The sequence below is a fragment of the Linepithema humile genome, chromosome 2 (genome assembly GCF_040581485.1).
Source record: "Linepithema humile isolate Giens D197 chromosome 2, Lhum_UNIL_v1.0, whole genome shotgun sequence".
NCBI classification, from domain to species: domain Eukaryota; kingdom Metazoa; phylum Arthropoda; class Insecta; order Hymenoptera; family Formicidae; genus Linepithema; species Linepithema humile.
This window is the reverse complement of record NC_090129.1, coordinates 3,406,662-3,429,452: the sequence shown is the minus strand read 5'-3', so window position 1 is coordinate 3,429,452 and position 22,791 is coordinate 3,406,662. Positions and strand designations below refer to the sequence as shown.

General features: G+C 40.2%; 1 protein-coding gene across 12 annotated transcripts in view; it reads left to right on the top strand.

Annotated features, from left to right (window-relative positions):
* Positions 1-22,791, top strand: part of Rbfox1 (RNA-binding Fox protein 1) — a 289,153-nt gene that overhangs the window by 118,133 nt on the left and 148,229 nt on the right. Inside the window, exon 1 of one of the 12 annotated variants that reach the window (XM_067350437.1) lies at positions 3,844-4,741. The exons of 6 other annotated variants lie outside the window; for them this stretch is intronic. In XM_067350437.1, coding sequence (XP_067206538.1) covers positions 4,730-4,741 — 12 coding nt within the window. In that variant the 5' untranslated portion in view covers positions 3,844-4,729. Of the gene's footprint in view, positions 1-3,843; positions 4,742-22,791 lie in introns of those variants that run through there. 5 more of the 12 variants (XM_067350447.1, XM_067350436.1, XM_067350440.1 and 2 more) reach the window with 5 other exon arrangements.

Sequence of the window (22,791 nt, the reverse complement as noted above, 5' to 3'; positions counted from 1 at the left end):
AATAAGCATTATTTGATTAATTCTTTTGCATCCATATTTGTAACAATATCGATAATTATAATTGATGCTTTTGGATTTACATAAAAATAATATTAATCTCTAATTTGAGTTTATTTTATTTCAGATAAAATTTAAGCAGAGTTCTGAATGTATAAAATTAACCTCCCACGGTTCATTTCGCTCGCTTTTTATTATGACTTTTATATTAAACGTTTAAAAATAATTTCGCGATTCAGTAAAAAGAGAATCTTTGTTCGGTATTGATGAACATTCGTGCAGCTCAATTATTGTCACGCGAGCGATTTACGTACGTGATATCCATCAAATGGAAGGAAGATTGTGCTTGGCGGCTAATAACGTGAATAATAGTCGGACAACAATAGTACGCGATACACTTATATACGAACTAATCAGGCCGTTAATCAAATATTCATTAGATCACCTAGATACAGTGTCATTTAATTATTAAATAGAGCATCCGTGATTTCATCGCGCGCACGACTCCGCCGCCGGTATTTCCATTATGTTAATCGTCAGAAGCGACATTGTTCGTCCATATTATTATCATCGCCCGGATAATTATCTCCGGCGATGTTAATGCCGTCGATGTAACGAGCGGGCGTGTGGATTTCTCGGCTCGCGTATTTAGAACACCTCGCGTATCTCGCGTGCGATATTTCGCTCCTTTTCTCTCTCCTCCCTCCCCCTCTCTCTTCCCTTAAGACCCGATAAATTTATCCTCCTCGATCTCTCCCACCTCTCTCGCCGTTATTCTCCTATCTTGGGGCTTCTCTCTCGGGGCTCTTCTCTCGTCCTCCCTCGTAGTCGTCGGTGAGGTCGAGCGTAAAACATTTATAGTGTCAGGACCGTGTAAGCCGCCGTGCCGGAGGAGGCACCGCGGCATACCAGGACTCTGAATGGCGTCGTCATTCGTTGGATGTGCGGGCATGTGTGCTCCAGCTGCAACGCACGTCTACGCGTGGAGGGTTCTAAAAATACATGCGCGGGGAGGGCCATCCCGAGTGCACTTGAAACTGCAGCAACAGCAGCCGCGGAAGAGAGAAAATGCCGGCCGCATTTTACGACGTTCGGTTCGGGATCGCGTGCTGTCTTTCCGGGAATTTGGCGCAGAAAGCGCACACGTAGCCGCACACGCGTGCATAAAACAAAAGGGTTTAATTAGATCTAATTCCGGATGAGAGAAGCATCGAATGAATTTCAACTAATGAAATTAATGATATTTTTCAAATTGATTGAAAAAATTGATTCAAAAACTAATTGCTTGTAAAAAAAGTAATCTTCGAAAAATTCTGAAAAACGAGACACACGCTAATGTCATTTCGTTTATTCTGTAATAATATTTGTACAAAACATTTTGACGCGTTTTGGAATTATCTTCATTACAAATTAGCAATAAATTTTCAATTTGAAAACATCCCTTCTCAAAGTAAGAATGGCTGACAAATTCAAGACTCGTAATTGAATTTTCCACAATCTTCCTGCTTTCAATATTTGCAACTTCCTGCATTGATCGCTTTTTATATCCTTCCTAAAAATACGAAATATATTCCACGCGCAGGTCTCATCACTCGACGTTACAGCGGAGCCATATTTATTTGATGTTTCCTCCGATATCACGATATGCTTTATAGTTGCGGATGATAAGTGTATCATAAATATATATCCCTCGTAGATGAGCGTATGTCTATACTTGCACTGTTATTCGCTATCACGCCGCCGACAGTACGGCGAGAATCCCTCTCCATCTGGAGGGCGTTCGGCCGCGTTATTCTAAGCACTATAGCTTTTGCACACCCTCTCGTCCCATCTCTTGGTTTCTATGGTGATCCGAAGAGGGGTTGCGTCCCCTGCGGATCGCCCGGCAGGTTGATTGTCGGGCGGTGTGTGTATATATAGCGCCGGCTATACATACACGCGGGGCGATCCATAAGCGGCGAGATACTTCCTGCTTTCTTGCGTACGCAACCGCTCGGCGGAAGAAGATGCCCGCGATATTACAGCGCTTTCCTGCATGCTTATGCCTTCCCGTATGTATTCCCGCGTTGTCGCTTGTTATCGAAAAACGCGACGCGATGCAGAATAACGGGGCGAGTAACAGCGATTGCGATAAACCATAACGAACCACAAACAAGTTTCCGACGACGCGCATCTGTTTATCAGTTTATCGCAAAATACCAGATACGGATTTGTCCTAATAACAAGATAAACGCGGGCGGCGCGTCAACGAGGAAAAAATCCGGCGTTATAAATCGCAATTATCAGCGACCGAAGTATCGCGATGTCGCGTTTAACATTTTTCATCCCCCCCGCGCCGGCGAAGGGGGGGGGGATGATTCCTGGCCGAATTCCAGGGGATATAAATTGTCGGTGATCTCGTTGTCTCCTGCACTTCCGGCTGCTCCTTGCCGCAGAACTTTTCCGCGTGCGCTCCCTCCGTCAGTCGGTTCCGCTTGCGCGAACTTTCGAGTCCCGACACGACTTTATTGAACCGGACGAATGCGACAACGAGGCAGACTGAAATAATAGTCCGGTCGTCTCTAGACGATGATGTAACCCGGGCTTACTAGCGTCGTCATAATTACAGACCGCGATCGATAACTTATCACTCGGAAACTAGCGGCGCGTACACGGCCTACCTCAAGTTAATAGCCCTTGAACAAACACGATATCCTCCAGTGTGCTCGCTTTCATACACGTGTACAGCTTTCGGTTATGATTTATTATATAAGCGGGGAACGTTGTTTGTCTTCCACGAAAAGTTCCCGAAGACCAAAGAACAGCGATCTCCGCACACTCGCGAAATTATTTGCCGGGTGTTATGGCGCAATGCAGCTGCACGTCGGATATGTAAATTAATTATCTTTTGGTAGACCTTGTGTGTGTGTGCGTTGTTAGAGGAGAGATAAATATTTCGTTCTATGAAGTTTAAACCGCGTCAGGGGCTTGGTGAAATTTTGAAATTCCATTAGACGGATAATCCACGGGGATTATACGAGGAATCCTGTTAAGACGATACGTCCTCGCGCGAGCGAAGTACGGATAACGTCCGCGCGACTCGCGCGGTATTCTCACATCGAAGTGTTGTTCGAGGAACGTGTGGATTAAGATCGCGGGTGAATGAAAAGGGCCCATCATCATCCGCTTATCGGGCGTTGTGATGAAAAGTGTCGTTTACAGGCCGGTATTAAAATAATAATGAGCATGCGACGACGAGAGAGCGCAGTCGAGCGATTGCACGAAGACGGGTAACGAGCGACGAACGATTTTGCAATCGTGTGTAATTGCCTCGCTTCGGACACGTTCCTAGGGAATTGTGAAAGTAAACGAGGAACCGATTATCACTCTCCGTTGAGTATCTCTCTCTTTGCGCCTCTTTTTACCGAGTATTTCATCTTGAAGAGAGCGGTTTGACCGCGCAAACTGTTTTAAATTGATTCTGCGCGTGTTTACATACGAAGAAAAAAAAATCTAACATCCTTGGTTTGATGCAAATTAGTATTAAACAAACATTTTTTTACGAAATATATTACTACAATTAGGCATATATGAGAGATAGCTAAAATTTTCTACGGAAACGAGAAGGCACTTTGAAAAGCATGTTTTTTTTTTTAAGTAGATAATCTTATATTATTATTGCGTTATATTTATATATATATATTTTAAAAAACTGAAAAAATATCTTGAAAAACACACATCTCAAACTTTACGACAAATATTTTTTACGCTATAAGCTGCTTATCATCCTTTCTTAGAAAGAAGAAAAATAAATACAGCGTTGTGTTTACGACTATATAAAAGAATTTCTGACAATGTCAACTGAATCCGGAGTCAATTGCGTCGCAACGCTCTTGACTCTTACGGCTCCGATCGAGCACTTGATTTTCGCGTTGATACACCAGGTCGACCGCGGCGTGGCGCTGCCGGCGGTGCATTTCGACGGCGGCGCTAGTGGTCAATGGCGCCGGTTGATAGCGGGATCGTTGTTAGTCACAGCGGGACCACGTACGGTGGCGGTTGTGGGATCGTAACGCGAAACGCCGCAGAGGGACGAGACAAAAGAAACGGAGCAAGAGATCGCGCGAGCGATACTCGAAGGGTGGCACGGGAACAGCGCGCGATCAACGCGAGAGCCGGGCGATCAGGTACGGGCGTGCAACGGGGCCGCGTTTCGGTGTTGCGCGGTGGGTATATGCAAGAGCCGTCGCTCGATTCCCGCAACGGAAGCTCCCTGCCGTTTGCGTCTCTCGATCGTGCGCCAGCAGTACGGTGCGTGGGTCCAGTTGTGCGCGCGCGCGTCTATTTTCGCATGTGTAGTCTGTAACGTTCGTTGAGTGTTCCGCGGAAAAGAGAGCCGCGAGGAGGCTGGACGGTAACATTGGCGTTCGTTCGTCCGTCGTTGTCGGTGGTGTTTCTTTTTTTTTTGCCTTCGCGACATCGTGCTCGTCGCACGACGCACAGCAAGAGACGTGCCGACGGGCAGAGCGCGTAGTGTGTCTGACCGTCGAGGGAAAGAGATAGGAGTGCCAGGAAGAGGAAGAGCGAAAGCGACGAGGAGAGGCGCCGAGGAGGGCGGTGGAGGAGGTGGTGGCGGCGGCGGAGGCGGGGGAGGCGGCGGTACGAAGTGACGGATTTGTTTTCTTGCACAACGGTGGAGCAAAACGGCCTCAAGCTGTGGGGCTCTGGGGCGTTTTTCCTTCCTCCGCAAGGGATGTACTACCCTGTAAGTGTTCCGCGTCATCGTCCTGCGTCATTGTCGTTAATAATGATAGAATTACATGCGTCCGGAGGGGGCGTTTCTCAAACTCCGCGTTCGCGTCGCTCATTAAATAAATGAACAAGCGTGCTACTAGCGGCGTTCCGTTCCCCTGTTTCGCGCGACGAGACTGCCCGACCACGCGATGGGCTCTCGAAGGCGTCGGTTCGATAGGAGGCGCCGGGTCGACGGACCACGCTCTTCGTCGGCGTGTACTCGCGAAACAATCCAAGTGGCGGGAAGCCTGTTACTTTTCCTTTTTTTTTCGTTTTGCACGGATTCGTGAATGCATCGCGGCACTATCTAATAACGTGCAAATTCGTCTGCATCCACGTTTTTTTTCGCCCCTTTGCAGTCCAAAAATTTTGGCTTTTATCTATACATTTGTAGGAATTGAATATTTTTTGCTGTTTTATTATACGAAAGAAAGCATTCAATTTCGTGTAACTTTAACACGTGGCTGCTTTTCAGTCGTCGCAACGGTGTGTATGTGTGTGGCACGACTCTCATCGATCCGCCGCTTGTGTCTCTCCCGCCGGAGCCCTCGCGTCCTTTTTTTCTCTCTCTCTTTCTCCCTTCGATCCCCGCGGTTTTCTCGTCGCGTCGCCGGCCGAGACGCACGAAATCGCGTGAGCGTCGAAAGCCAACGGTGAATGTCCTTGAGCGTCGCTGGCGTCCGCTGGTCTCTCGCGAATCTTTGTTCTGTTTGCCGAGCGTACAGTGTTGTAGGTTATGTTCAGCTCTCGGTGCCATAGAACGGACGGCGAGAGCTGCATGCGAGAGGGAGAGGGAGAAAGAGAAAGGGAAAGGACGAGGGAGCGTGGGAAAGAGCGGGACGTCGATATAAGCCTCGTTTTCGGAGCAGCGCGGTTGGAGGGACGCCTCCGCCTTCTCGTCGATGGCGCATGGCTCGTGTTAACGAGACGAATACACGGCTGTGCTGCGGAGATTTTCTCCGATTTATCCGAGAGGGACGCGCCGTCCGGACGCCGGCCGTGTCGCGTCAGCCGAGTGAAAGTAAATAGCCATGTCGCGTCTCGCGCGCGCGTCGCTGGATTATCAACACGCGTGCTGCTCAGTCGCGCACACGCGTGGTAATTAAACGCGTGGTAAATAATGGTCTAAAATTGTTATCGGGGTCAATCGGTCTAAACGATCGCGCTGGAATACTTTTCGAGGAGGATGAAAGGATGATATTCGTAAAATCGAGTTATTATTGTTTCCTCGACGGATAAACGAGGTTATTTCACGCTTTGAACCTCGATTGTTTACTTGTTTATTTATTTTATTCATTTATTTGATTTTTATAGAAATTAAAACATAACATTGCACGCACGCTAGTTTATCATAAAAATCTAATAAGATAAGTAATGTTTTATTGTAAAATTAATTTTTTAGTAGCACAATTTAAACTCTTGAAAGGTGGAGAAGTCTTACTTATATCATTAAGAATATTTAATTTATATTTAAGAATCAGGAATATTTTATAAATACTTTTTCAGAAATAGGGTGTGAACTTTTTTTACGAATAGATAAAAATGATTAGATTTTCTCAGATACATTACTCATTCAAGATTAACTCAATCTTATCGTGTTGAAAAATGTGATGCTTTATCGATTTTTGGCGATTTTCGGCCTTCAAAGGAATAGAATCTTCCCTTAATCTTCTTCTCTGTATCTTTATCGGATAACCAGCATCCACAATTCTCGATAAGACTTTATCTGATGTCCTACATACGTGACCCGTACATCCGCCATTCCCAAAAGCTTTTGGATACATTCCTATTGTCGATATATTTAAAGTAAAGCAAAACCACGAGCATCTGAAATTTTCGCTCGACGATGAAACGATGTGCACGCGGAATGATGACAGTTTTTGTTCAAATTTCGGCTGCGTGCGTTATTTTTTTCGCACACGATCGGACGCAGGTAGGCGCTCGCTGAAACGGAGAGGAATACCGGCTTTTCCGGACTCCGAAGCGGACTCCGAACGAGTTCCCTCGCTCGAAAGGTAGGGCCTCCCTTCTCCCCCCCCCCCTCTCTCTCTCTCTCTCTCTGCTTTGTTCACACAGCCGCCGGATTGAATTTCGCTTACAATGAAGCTGACCTTTTTCTTTCGTCCTCGGTAGGCCGTACACACGCGTACACTCGGTTCCGCCGTTGGCTCCATTGTCGAAAGAAGGACGGCACTCGAAACCGAAGTCTGCGCCGTTCGTCCGTCGGTCCCGAGTACCGAGGGAGCGAGGAAAAGAATGCGGTATCGATTGCCCGAACGGCCGATGCATTTGGAAAACGCAACGTCGTGGCGGAGAGCGACAATCGATATCGCATGCAAAGTTTCGATATATCTCTCAGACCGCAAATTTCTTTGCAATCTAGAAAAGTAAATAAGGTCGCGCGGTCGGACAAATATTTGCGTTTGGGCGAAACAACGGAGGGGAGGGAGGATACTCGTTCTGTTTATCCGTTCCGCCTTCCGCCTTCAGCATCGCGTTTTCCGCGTGGCTTGAATTTACATTGCATCTCGTGGCAGTGGAAAATGATTTAGCATATTTTTTTATTAAAAACATGAAACACACGGACAGCATAGTTTACTCTCTTTTTTTTTTCCTCTCTTATTTTTTGTTTTTTAATTCTTATGCCGGGTAAAACAATTTCTCGTTCGTTTTGCACGACATCATTCGACCGGTTGCGAGCACGCTCGTTTTCGTTGATGGCTATAAATCGCGTATATGTTACACCTTACGCCGCAAAATAATATATATTGTGCGTCTCACGATTTTCGCATTACCTTTCTACTTCGCCATAAGCTAACAGAATCGAGCCACGTGTTTTCCTCACGCGCGTTGCAATCGTTGCAATGCACGCGAATTGCGTGCTAGAATCGCGTTTCCTCAAGTAGTGTAGCCAGCAGTCATATCTTTTTTTGACGTTGTACAGATACAGGTTCGTTGGCGTATTTTTGTCCAGAATCAGTTGGCATACTAAGAATACCGATCAATGATTTGATTTGCACCTGCGACCGACTTAGACTAAACCGACCGGAACTGTTCGTGGTATTAAACCGGATTAAAGGCAAGATATATTGCCGATCGAATGAATGGAGCAAATCATGTACGGACGCAATTTGCTATTAAAATAAATTATCGTATCTCGATATGTGCTTACAAGACGTAGCCACAAAATTTACATTTTTTTTATTCCGTATCGAAAAATAGAAGTCTAATTTTATGCTTGACAAATTCGTAAGTTGCTGAGATTGGTGTCAAAAGTGTAAAGTATAATAAAAAATACAATACTACATTGATTTTTTTTATGAATTGCTTAGAGAACATACGTGCTTTGACGAGAGATACAAACAATTTTTACACAAATTCAAAACTTTTCAAATCTATGTAGCAAATTTGAATGAAATACACGAAATGCTCATTTCATTTTAAATGACAAAGTATCTGTGTATTTGAAAATCGATAAATTCGGTGGTTTCTTCTTTACGTTGTATTATTTGTATACAAATAACGTTTCATAAATCGGGAGATTTCTTTTTTCAAATCTTTTTCAATACTTAAGCTGTTCGATCTCGCTGCAAAGCACGTTACAAAAATCATATTTCGTGGCAAAGTTAATAGCAGGTGATACACGACTCAATACCGATGTATTGTGGATAGATGAGTACACGGTTCTAACATCGCGGCGCCGTTATTGACTGAAAAATTGATTTGTGGGTCAAGTGTCAATTGTTCTCCGATACGACGCGTTCGAATGTTGGGCTTTTGTTTCTGTGGATGCTCCGTGTTTGATCAATTTTCATTGACCGACCGACTGTATTGCTTTCGCGTAGAAGCGCGCGGACATGCAGTTTTTATGAGAGATATACGCGTCGCGTCGGAACTGTCGCGGAATGTTTTCTCATGCAGCGTCGCCGTTTCGTGTGACATCCTTTTTTTTGTCAATGCATATTTCAGAATATAGGTCAGATCTAGTTATTTCGAGCCAGTCTACCGATACTTTGCTTTGAACGGCATCTTCGTTTAACCTTTCTTCAGCGCTCCTTATAAAAGCGGCTGCGAGATTCAAAGGGGTATATATTTCTTTACGAAGCAGCAATATTTTCTGTGCATTGCCTGTCTCTCTCTTTCGTTCTCTCTGAGAGAAAAATATAAATTGCACGACAAAGTTGTTCTCGAGTTATTCTTAAAACAATAACGCTGCATGAACGGAAATATAATAAATATGCGCATCGCAGAATCGTCTTTTTCAAAAGTACCGCAATATCGGTCGAGAGAGTACCGCGATATTATTCGACACAGGAATTGAAATGTGCTCAAATATTTTGTATCTTATCTCGACAATTTTAAATACAATGCGAAGCAATGGAAATTTGTCTTGGATACTTTCCAAAATCAAATCTAAACGAAACGTTGTATTTTTAGAGTGTTTTCACATTTATGTATTCATACATTCAGTTGTAAAATATTCCAGTATTTATTTGCTTATACTTTTTTGCATACGTATTAATCTTTATGGAAAAAAATGTCGCATATTTACAAGTGCAGAATGCGAATTTTAACTTATAATAATTTTAAAAGTGAAAAATATTCTCTCTCTTCCTTCACTTATGACGCAAATGTTGTCTTGTCAACGATATTCTTACCGCATGCCTACGCGTTAGGGGTATCTTTTTCTTCTCTTGGTTAACCGCGTCTTTGGTTCATATGTTCGATACTAGTTTGCGTTGCACGCGTGGAGTGCGTGATGCACTTCTCTCGCGCGTTTCCCGCTTAATTCCTTGTTTCTGCATCGCTCGATCGTAGTGATCATCTCTCGAAATTTTCTTTCTTGCGAGAATAAATAGAAAGTAGAAATAGAAAGTAGAAAGTAGAAAAAAGGAGACCATTCGTCCTTTATCACAATTTTTTGCTGAAATTAACGTATACGTTTTCTGTATATAAATTTCATTTTTTTATGTCTTTCTTGCTATAATTTTTTTATGTCTTTCTTGCTATAATATCTTTTGTGCTATAATTCGTTTTCCGAGTTTTTAATACTTTGATTCTTATGTTGCTTACAATGTCAATATTTTTTTTCAATTTTCTATTCAAGCACAATGTTTTTTTCAAGCATGTGTTTCGCATATATTCTTGTCAAATGTATTAAACAAAGTCATATTCCGTAATGGCACGCGAAACATCTCGTATGCAACGAATATCGTGTGTCTAAGAATTCTTGGAATCTTTTTAAAATGCAAATTTTTTATAATATTTTTTCTTGTAGGTATTGATTTGTGTGTCACAAAACAGCGCTGTTGTAATAGTAAATTAAAAGTAAATATTGTCATTAAATTATAAGTCTCCACTGTTAGTATTTTTTTCTATACATTATTGATTGCAAATCTTTTCATAATTATTGTGTAAAAACATTTTTATCAATTTAAATTATTTTTATTAACACATATCAGTTAATTGGTTTTGCAAAATTTTACACGATTAAAGCTATGCAGCTTTAATGTAACAACTTGCAAATGGCGGTTAATTTTTGCTTGCAAGGCGATCTTGAAGAGACGCTCTCGACCTCGCTGTGAGTAAAGAACTAGAAGCACATCTCCACTTGAAGCTAATAAGCGTGCGCGGTCGGTTTGACTGAGCAGTATTAACACTGGAATTTATTACTGGAATCTTTTCGAAAATTTTTGTGCAATTTTTTTTTCATAAGATTTGTATTGCACTAATTCAATATTCGATAATGCGAACATCCGGCGAATCACAATTTCATTTGTTCTCGAAATGTGAGCGATGCGCAAAAATGGTCTATTTCATAAACATGTGTTACGTTCGATTGCATAATACATATTTTGATTTGATATCCATTGCAAATAATATGCTATTAATATTCATCACTTTTTTACAAGCCGTACAAACGTTTCAGTGTTACGAGAAATTTTTTCGCCCCGGGTGAGCATAAATAATTTTTATCGCGTTGAACAGCAGGCAGCAATTTTTCACAATTCAGTATCAGCTCGTGCCCTTTTTAGCCGACTAAACCTTCTCTCGGACCGATAATTATTTGATGTGACATTAATATCCACGCAAATTAGCGTGTCCGTCGAGGGGAAGCGTATTGCGCGCGTGTGAAGTGGAAGGAAGTTTCACTTTAGACTCAAACTACGTTTTAGCATCGTTAACCCCGCGATAAATACGTGTCAAGGTCTTTTTTGCATGTCCACCCATTGTTTTTCACGCGTAAATGCGCGCGTTAATTATCGTTTGCAAATATGGGCAAGGCGTGAGAAAATTGGAGACGCGCAACAAAAACACACTACTTTTTCTTGTATAAATTAAATTAAATTGGTTAATATTTACTATTTTAAATTAATAACAATGCATTAACATCGTAGATTCTTGTCAATGTAATTGTTAATTAAACATTTTACACAGACTTTATTTATATTATTATGTTAGTAAATTTGTATTTATAGCTACGACGTATTCACGCGATGTTTGATCAGATTCAGAATTAGTTGTTTTAATTAAATTTTAGATTTGAGGAAAAAGTGATGAATATGTTTATGGAATATAAATTTTATTTGCAAAAATTATATAATTTTAATAATTTATGTGCAATAATAATTTATTTAACGCATACACAAATATCACATATTAACGTAATGTATAATATTCTGAAAATTTTTAAAGTTTTAACGAATAATTTTTCTTCTTCACTATATTTATTTTTATTTAAAATAAATTATTTTTACGGAATTAAAAAAATATATATAATTACGCGCGGATTTTAGTCTTAATTAACGTCGGGACGACGAAACTAGATTAACGAGGTTCGGTGGGAAATGTAAACTAGCGCACATTAAATGTTCAAAATTAATTTCTGCGTGTTGCAAAATGGAATCATTAGCGAATATTGTTCGTAGAAATTCTATCGCTCGCAATCAGGCTGAGCGAGGCGAAAGTTAGTGACGTCGCACAGTGACATTTGACATATACTCAATGGTTAAATTTGGGCGGATCAATGCATGATATTTCCAGTCGTCAATAGATGAAATAGGCCGTGTCATCTATTTTCTGGGCACGTTACCATTACTGCTGCACGAAATCAGCCATAAATTATTCTCTTATGTTAATTTTAACCGAATTTTTGCGCGGTGTGACGTAAAGTATTTTTATTTTATCGCAAATATTATCTTAAGCGCAGAGAATTCTCGTTCAAGTTAAACATGTTTTGAAAACTGAATACTATAAAAAATTACAGAGCATCAAATATTCTAAATATATTCTAGATGTCAAGAATAATAAAGTAGGGCAGTATAATTATAGAATGTCTCTCGATTATTTGTGTCTATAATAAATTTTATTCGTAAAATTGAACGGCACAGCTGACATAGAGGGTGCCGCATAAATTTTTTTCCGATATGTCATTATAAATGCATCACACATGTGCTATTTTCTTTTTATCTGATACGTTTTATCCAGAGAAACTCTCTACACACAAAGGTCGAGTCGTAAATAACGTTATTTACTTGCCATAATTCGCATCGTCGCGCTTTCCGCATAATCTCGAAGATGAAGTGGACGTTGCCGTATTTATTGTCGCCATATAATCGGCCACCTCAGTGCGTAGCGGCGTATTCAATATCGTATTTCTCGCGATTTATCCGTTAGAAACTTGGCGGTACCCGGCCGATGATAAATCGTCCTGACACTTTGCGGCGAAGATTTCGGGAAGCTGGCTTTCGCGTGTTTATCGTAGCGCAATTTTCGAAGGCGCGAGTCGGTCGGTCGTCGATCGGACAGGGTCGAGGCTGACCAGCGGGAAAAACAAGGTTACTGGCCTCGGGCGGTGAGAGAAATTTGTTTCTAATGATACTCGCGGATTATCCGACGGCGGGAGAGAATGCGGAACTTACTAAACCACATTCTTATCGAACGATTTATTGCGGATTACCGATCGTAATTTATGGCCAAGCGCGTGTGCGTGGGTCGGGGCGTTTCGTCCTAATTGAAGCGCCATTAGTAGAGCGAATTTCCAGATACGCGAAACGCAATTACCGCACTTTCAACTCGTTTCGCGAGTTATTATCGAATGTCCGTGACGTAATCGGGAGTGGATGTTGAATCTAGTCGTGAATCATTTCGGCTTCCAATTTAATGACAATTAATTTTAGTGTTTGGCTATTAAATCGTACCTATATCTGACATTTATTTTTGGAAAACTGATCAACCTGTAATTTCGACAAATTAACGCACAATTAATGAATCAAGTTCGATTGAATATCAGAAAATTAATAATCAAGTCGTATTTCTACTAATGGAAACCTATTAAACTATTTCATTGGTTATAATTACGTATATTTGCGCACAATTAGTGACACGATGTTCGGATCTTTCGATTCAGTTACATTTATATCGTTATGTTAAATCGAACCAATTGGCCTGTAAACATATTCGTAGAAATACGCTTATAACTTTCTGTTATTTTAATTGGAAAGAAAATGTGGACTATTTGTCCGATTATTTCTCCGATCGATTCTCTCATATCGTCGATTCTCTGCTGGTACCAGTATGAAAGAATAAAATAGTGGGAATCCCAAGGTCGATCGATCCAACCGCATGATTTGAATTCCACTTTTTACGGAAGATTACTGTCGAAATTCCGACAATGAAAAAGGAACTACATGCATGAAAAACGGATCGTTTTTTTTCACGTCACTACGAAACGAACGCGTTTTGAAAGTTATTTTGAACGGAACTTTTGTTTCCTGTTCAAAACTAGTGCTGTTTCTATTATTAATTTATACGCAGAACGTGCGTACTCATATGTATTGTGCGTTCAGTAATTTGAAACTTCTAGTCACTGATTCTTTAGAGATTTTAAAGTTTATAAACTTGCATTACATTACACGGTAATAATTATTATCGCAACTAGCAACATTGCAATAGCCATAAATTTTTACCGCAAATTAAATTATCGTTGAAATTACAAATCCGTGCGCTTTGAGTTTGAAAAAAAGAGACAAATGTAATTGTAAACTAAAAGCCACGGTCGACGGTACAAAATTCATTTTATACATTCAGGATTTGATATGAATTTTGCTATAATAAACATTTTCTGATTTTCGAATCGATATTAAATATTTTATTCTAATCGCCTTAAATCATTAACATAATTAATTTTGCACAATCACATCACTGTGTGCTTGACTCTCTTTCATTAATATATTATATAAATCAATAATTGAACATCAGAAAAACCAACAATTTTATTATGTGTTTACGCTTTGGTATTTTCTTTATTAAGCAATATTTCTCGAAAGCATTTTGAATTTTAGCAGTATTGTCGCGTTAAGGCTTAACGTTATAATTTGTGGGAAAAAAACGGTCTACTTCATATTCATCAGAGAATTTGTAATCGAGGATGGTACCACCAGGACATCTGGTATATGCGTGGCGAGGCATTCGAGCCTTAAGGGGCGTGCATACTGAATTTTCCGGCCCTCGGGAAATCCTTACGATCCTCCGTCTGGAGGTACTTAAAACGCCGCGTCCGCAGCCGCCTGGCAACGCTCCAGTGAAATTTCGCATCGCGATACTCGCGATTTCGAATTCTTTCGTCTCCTTTCGTTTATAACGCGCTGCATCCTCAAGTCGGGTGCGTCGTATTCACCGTTTGTCAATATTCCATCGCTTCAACTCAAAGCCATTCGTCTCGATCAGTTACAATAGCGCTGTAATGCGATAATCGGTTCGGCAAATATCGCCGCCGTATATCTTCCGTTCTACTCATATGTACTTTTTCAATGCACACTGTAAAATGAGTCTTTTGTAGCCTTTGTGCCATTCAGAACGTATGCATACATTGACGATGAATGAGACTTTCTTAAATGAGACAACTTATTTGAATTTAACAGCGATTATTTTTTTTAATCATTAATGATTATCGGTGTAAATTTTTACGTCGATTTTTATGCTCATTAGAAATTTATTTTGATACTTTATTGTTGTTTTGAAATATCAATATTTTCTAAATCTATATTATATTCTACCAACCATTTATACGGTAAATCGATTTTTAATAGCTGAAATAATATTTAAATTGCTGACTGCTGAAGAAATCGAAAGAAACGGCATGTTCGATATTAAGAATTTCGTAATGTCGATTCGATTCGATTTGGAATGATGCATGCTATGGAATAAGAATTTCAATGTTGTTTATTTTTAAATGCACGTTAAATAACGTTCACTAGTTCTATTACAACGTGTATAATAAATGGATCTTTAATAACCGCCAATCTGTATTCGAATCGCTGTTATGGATAAACGAATTGGAAAGTGTGCGGTATGCTCGATATTAGGAATTTCTTTAATGTCGATTCGATTCGGAATGAATAATGGAAGGCGCGTCTCTTAAGAACAAATCAGGAATTTTTTAATATACTGCCACGGGACTTCAAAAATTCAGCGTATTTCCATCCGCCGGGAAGGAGATAACGCTCGAACGAGTCTCAGGGAAAGGTCGAGTCGAGCTCCAGCTTTAACTATACATTCTCGTAGATGGCTATGATAGATCGACTATAAAGCGTTAAATGCGCCTCGGGTGCGGCTTTCTAACGTAAATCAATATTTTTTATTTTGCCGTTGTAATCTCCGCATAGATGTTTAATGAAGCCGATATGATAGATTTTCCAACATCAACTATAATACGGAATATAATATAAAAAAGATTATATTTATATAAAATATAAATATTTTACAAAACGATAAAAAAAATGTATGCGAGTCTTTTAGATTCCACCGTGGATGTACACTGTTTACCAAAAAAATCGACGCATGTCTCAAGGCGTGTCCTACTACTCGGTGAAACGTGGCATGCGCTACGTTGATGAAGAGATGAAGAGAAACACTAAGAATATCATGGTGTAAAAACCATTTTTATTTCACAAAATCTGACTTAAATATCACTGTGTCTAATATTTTGCAAAGTCCAATATTATCTAGAATTATTTTAACGTGATGCATCGATTTTTTTATACACCGTGTATATTTATACACCATAATGTATATATTAAGAATATAAGAAGCTTATATAAAATTTTTTTATTGTGAGAAGTATTTTAATATTAAAATTGTCGCGACGTTTTTTCATGGGATGGGACTTCTTGCCATGGGATTTCTCGCGCTGTTTTGCAACCCCATTTGCGTCGTACGCGTTATATATACGTCCCTCTCGTCATCAAGATGATGATTCATGTTCCCACACTCTCCGACTGTTCTCAGTCTCACATACGCGTTGCTGTGTAAACGGCAAGTACATCTGTCCGACGAATTTATCTTTGTTGGTGCAAAAGACAGGCTAAATATTTGCATTAGTGCGATCTTTGCACCGACGATTTAAATTGTCAATAATCAGGGACTCAATAATCAAGTGTGTTACGATAATTTTATTGCACGCGTGATCTTTGCTCGGGAACAACGATCCTCTTACTTATTTGTGATAAAGATTCTTAGTAATATTGCGTAAACATCGCAGAGAAATGTGTACATCTTTGTCTTCTCTGATATTCTTGAGAAATCTTCAGGCATGTGACGGTGTGAATACATAAATTTTCTATTCCCATCAAAACAGCATCACGGCTTAACGCCGTGGCATTTGTTAATCTTGAAATAAGAAGATTACGTATAAAATTTCGCGATACTTTGTTTTTTAACAATTGCATACTTTTTTAAATTTGTAAAAAAGTGTTTTAAAATGTAGCATCTTGTTAAAAATTTTTGTTATTAAAAATACGTTTCTCCGAATTGTGTCGTTCGCTCCGCGGCAAGTATTTAGAGTTCATTTGCAGTTTTTCTCTCGGCTGGAAAGTGGCGTAAAGAATGCACAGCCGAGGACCTGCATAATAGTCCTGCCCGACCGTAGTTGAACGCGATTCCGCGCCGCGCACGCCTTCCGCCGTTCCGCCGTAGTCGTGCGTTAGAAATCCCGCGGAGTTTCTTGCTCTACGTAAGTTCAACTTGCACTTTGCGCACGAAGGAAACTCTCTCGCGTAACTCGCCGAGTTGCACAATAGGACGCAGTAGGCGAAACTTGCGGCATATCTGCAAAGTGTATTCGTGTTTCGACTCTTGCACTCGTCTCTCGCTCGGCAGTCCTCGCTTCTTTCTCTCTTTTCTCCCAGTGTATCTCTTTCTCTCCGCCTTTCTATTTCTCTCTCCGTACGCTTTGCATTTTACAATGCTTTACGTTTCGACAGCGAGGATGCTTTGTTCGATTGTAGCGTGTAAACGTTACGCCAACTGTAAATTTGATGTCTCTCCTTGCTTTCCAATTCAATCCTAACAGCTGTGAGCTTATAAAATCGTAATCTTCCAGAATTTCTAACTTCACATTTGCCGTCGTGTTCAATTTAGCACGACAATCATGAAATTTTTAAGCGCTTGGTACCGCGCCAGATATCTAAATGTATAATTTTATTACACTAACAGAAAGGACGAAAATTGTTTTCCGAAAGCGAATAATATAATAATTCAATGAAACAGTCTCGTGCTACATATTTTATTCATTTGGTTAAAGAAATTGAAAGATTAATTTTAATAATGGATATGCCGCTTTCAGAAAGATTAAATTTCAATTTTTTATGTGGAGAATTTTTGTGATTTGTGTTATAATGACAACAGTATAGAGAAAAAAAATGTTTAATGTCTGTAGTTACAGTCATTATTTTTGCATGCCAAAATTTACCCAAATGACTCGCGAACGAAATTCTTTAGTTTAACGTTGTGAGACTTGAAGGACGATGAAGTCGGACGACTTCCGAACAAACGAAGAGAAACCTAGATTTAAACGCGGTAGTGTAACACAATTCTCAGTGAAGAAACAAAGTGATGCCGTTAGCGCGACGATCCACGGCTCTCTCGCGCTTCCCACGGAATAATTGCAGCGGAGTTTCATTTTCCTTTCCGCGTTGAGCGACGCCGACAGTCGCTCGTTAACTCGTTAACTTTTCTTCCGAACGGCGAACACGTTTCGTCCGTAAACACATTATCCGGGGACATTTCGCGTCGCTTCTGAAATTCCTTTCGCTTGTTGTTTCCCAAATCAGTCTCAGCTCTCGCGCGAAACTCAGAGCGCGCGGCGACATTTTTACGCGTTATTCCGGGACCAAGTCAGAAGACAAAACGCGCGCAGGAGCCTTAAATTTTCATCTCTATGGAAAGCGTTCAGTCGTCACGACTTAATTCCCGTTCGGTTGAATGGAAATTCTTCCTTCTCGCGCGTACCTGAATTTTAACGGAATGAGAGGCGATTTGTCTCCGCTCGTCTCGGAAGACTCCCGTTCTGCTCGTATTCTGCAAATAAATCCAATCAGATCTGAATTTCTATGTTCTACTATGATTAATTCACTTCACTTCATTCTGCGCGTTCTAAAATTAAAACGCAATATTAGTTGCTTTCTTCTCCGAACTTTGTTCTTCTGGCTTTTGATAACGAGTTCAATAGATCGCATTGATAATGTCAAGAAATCAGAAATGATGGAAGCCACTGACAAGATTAATTTTTGAGTTGAATTGAGTTACGCATATATTTCAACGTTAAAAGAAATCATCAAATTTATCGAATTCGTGAGAGTTGAATGAGCGCCAATAATTGCATTCGTCTTGCTTATCGTACGTTTTCGTTCCGACAAGATGCTGATGGTGCAATTTTAAAGAAATTACGCATTTATTATTTCATGCATGAGATGACCGCGATCACTTGCAATTTGCTGCTTTTCATGTCGGACGATACTATCGCGACAATATTTTTCTTTGAGGAAGTAATCTCTTGAAGAGGACGCGATTACGCGGCATAAAGACTTGGAAATCTTCCCTTCCAATCTTGAAATGCAAGAAAATCCTTCGTCTGAACTGATTTCATTCTGCGCTTGCCCTCGACGAGTGTTCTGAAATGATCTCGATAGTAGGATCAAACTTTCTTTTTACGATTTTAATGAAGAATAACATTTTATTCATGAGTAATAACTCTTCTTGTACCACACAAATAAATATTGCATGTTAGTAAAATTTTAGTTGGATGATTTATTTGAAGAATCACTATTCAGTTCAGAGTATAAATTATTCGTATTTCATAAATTTTTATTTAAATAGATATTTAATTATTCTATTTAAATGTAAAATTATTTTGTGTGATACATTTGGAAAATGCAAAATATTTAATTTAGGAAGGTATATAAAAAATTGTCATTGTATTTGTTAATTATTCGTCAAATCAGATTTATCAGAATCATTATATAATTAGTGTTTTTATATCAAGAGCTTTAAAGGATGTTTTAAAATTGCCGACGGTAAATAAAATAGAAATAAATGCCGAATAATGCGAATAACGTAATAATAAATGATAAATGATGCCAATAACGAATTGAATTCTAATCGCGAATAAAAATTCATTGTTGGTAATATTTGACTTCGATCCGGGCAGAGAATTTCTGGGAAAGCCCACGTTGACGGCGCGGCGGCTGGCTGCTGCGGATATCGATCGGTCCGGGATAGTCGCAGCGTCTCTTTAAGTCATCCGGCGGGGTGTGTTGGGGGAGGGGGGGGGAGGGCCCGCACCGATGGCCCACCCACGCACCCACCGCCCCTGGCAACCCCCGTCGTTACCCGCCCACGCATGCTGCAGCCTCCTCCGGCCGCGACGCGCACACTCTTCCCTCGTGTCCTCCGTAGGATCATCCGTCGTTCTAGTATCCACATCCTTGCGCGATTTCAGACGATCGGCAACGGCAATTTTCAGATACGCGCGTTTACTCTTTCTTTTTTTTTTTTTTTTTTTCTACCGGAACATTATTTATTTGCGACTTACAATTGTGAAACCGGGCGCTTGTCGGAAAGGGTGATTTTCGTTCGGTGCATCTTGCATAAGCAATTTTTGAAAACTTGTAAGTTCTCAGTAAGTTGAGCTTTCGTCTTGTGTATCTTTACACTCGAGTGTACTTTCTTCACAGGCAAAAGCGAAGCTTTCTCTAAACTTCACCGTGCTTTGTAGGAGCTTTCGCGTTCTTTAGTTATTCTGAAACTTGTCTTACGGGATCTATACTGGAACAAAAGTGTTTTTGTATTATAATATTTGAAATCTTTATTGAAGCGTATAATAATGTGGTTCGCAGTTATTCAAACGTTTCACTTTTGCTCATTTCAAGCTAATAATTTTTATTCATAAAAAAATTACCACAGCGATAACGATAAGATAGCAATGCTATTCGACATTTATCGATAAGTGCGCATAATTAAAATATTTTTAAATGTATGTTAGGTAAAGGTTCTTTCGACATTTAGTTGTTCAAGCATGTATTAAATATATTCAAGTTAATAATATTATATAGGTATTCTGAAGTGCATCTGAACTTTATCAATTAACGAACTTTTTTTTGACCCATTTTATAAGTATATTTAAATTATCTCGCATCGTTAATCGCGCTGGCTCTTTGGATATTTTTAAATAATATTTTTGCATAATTGCATTATAGCGCAACCTGTTATTCTCTATTTAATTTTTCTTGGAGCGCAGTTCAGATTTTACTTTATCCGCACCAATTACTCGTTCATCCACAAAGAGCTTTTATAAAAATGGGAAGAAACTGGTGGCGTTGTCTGCATTATGACTGTATCCCCCCGCCAACAATACTTTCCGATACTCCGCGCCGTCGCCGAAGTTTCCCTCGCGCCTAATGGGTTTATCTGGTGATCGCCGGAGTTCCGCAAAACTCGTTAAACTCGATATTTGCTTCGCCGAAGCGCGACGCCTCGAATGGCGGCGCCGCGATAGATAGATAATAATTCCTCTTTCTCTCTCTCTCTCTCTCTCTCTCTCTCTCTCTCTCTCCTCTCTCGCATCTCACGATATACAAAAGCCGACAAGACGACGTCCGATCGTCTCTCTCTTAATTCTTGTATTCTCCTTTGTTCGCGCGTTTTTCATCAAGTTTTCCACGCCGATGACGATGAGCTTGCGAGAGCTATCGATTTCTCGCCGAAGGAGCCTCTTCTTGGCGTCGCTATTTTTCTTCCTGCGGCAGCGGCATGTCAAGTCCGCCGATGGATACGCAGAAAGAGGAGGCTTTAAGAATATTCCGGAGAAGTAACTTGCATTCGCCGGCTAAATGTGCTCCGAGATAATGAACGGGTCATCTAACGGGGCTATCTTCACCCGTCTTTCATGTTCTCGATATTTCGCGCTGTCGGCGTGATATATTGCGCGACAACCCCGCCGATTCACCCTGAAATTTTTCCGTTTGCAATTTCGCTTAATCTTCCAGAGCGTATTCAACTGATGACTCGCGATTTAATATTTTACTTACCAATTTCCGGCGCTGATTCTCGTAATTCGAATTAAACTCGTAAAATTAGATACGCTAATGTAATCGCAATCGAAAGTTCCAAATTATTTGACAAGCAGGTTAATATTTTTATTTAATTAAAGTGAATATTTTTTATTAGAATGAATATAAAAGTAGAAGAATTTTAGAATTTTTTTATATTTGTAACTTGAAATATATTTACGTAATTTCGCTTGCGTTACGTCAAATATTTTATCCTCAATCGGTACCTGCAATTAGAAAGTTTAGAAAAATTGTCAGTTAATTTTAAACGGTCTTTTTATAAATGCACGCTACATTTCTCAACAAAATGTCATGCGTTTTTTTACCATTAGTATTTATAAGACGAGCGGGTCAATTTTCTTGCGACTCCACCGACCATTATCGTCAGCCCGCATGACTGATCAGTTCTTACTACACTGTCAAAGAATGTAGCAAGAACCGGGCGTATGTTCCATCTCGCTGTGACTATTGTATGCAAACGGTACGACACAGTCTCGAGACAGCTCAAGAAATCCGATAGAGAGAGAGAAAGAGCGAGAGAGAGAGAGAGAGAGAGCCGTCGCCTGTCGTTGTTTTGGAAACTCGTCGTGTGCTGTGTTACGAAGATTTATAGGTATCCCGATATTAAATCGCAAATGTAATTTACGAGGCTTTCCCCTCACGGCTGGCCGGCAGCTGCTACCTATGGACCAGCGTGCCGATGCGAATCGTTCTGTATAAAAATGTAGCGTTTTAATATCTTTCCGCCTGCATTCGCGCGCGGCCGTGAATAAAAATTCGGAGCGTCCCGGTAACACGCCCCTCGACTTATCTCGTTCGCGATTTCAATGAAATATTTCCGCGCTTCTGGAAATGAGTAGTATTTTATTGAGATAGCACCGCTATTTAAGAAGGGAAAAAAAATTTGCACCGCTTCCAATAATAAAAAAGTGCTGTTATTAATGTTACTTTTTCTCGTCTGTTTTGCACTTTGTGTAATGTAGCTTTACTAAAAGATGTTTCCTGTCAAAACGGAGATAAATAAAATATTAGAGAGAATACCGACATGCTATTTCTCTGAAAGCGTTTCATATTTCTATAAATGTCTAAAATCGATAACAATCGCCATTACTGATCCGTTTGAAACAGATTAGCTTCATTGGAATTCAGCCCAAGAACAGTTAGAGATGTTATTTCAAGCATGAACGGAAGTCTTTCGGAGTCGTTCAAGTATGCTCGAAATGAGTTTCACATATTCTCACAAAATTAAATGTGTGTGTGTGTGTGTGTGTGTGTGTGTGCGTGAATCGCTATATCACACGCATAACGGAATACTCGATATCGATTCTGTGTTGCTCGTTGAAAACCGGGGATCGCGTGTGCGAATGAATCTAATTTCCATTCCATGGACGCGGACATGTGGCCGACAACATGAATGTTGTCTTATTACGGCTGTGAATTATCCGCCGCGATAAAGTCGCGCGATTTGCAGCTACTTTAGAAATTCGAAATTTCGATTGTACGTTTCAATTATTTGCCGGTTTACACGGTTATTTTGTAATTTAGCGTCCTAGTTAAGTTTGCAAGCTACTGCACACGCGAATAATAAATTACGTTTTTGAATGCCGTAACGTGACGCAAATGTGTAATGTAT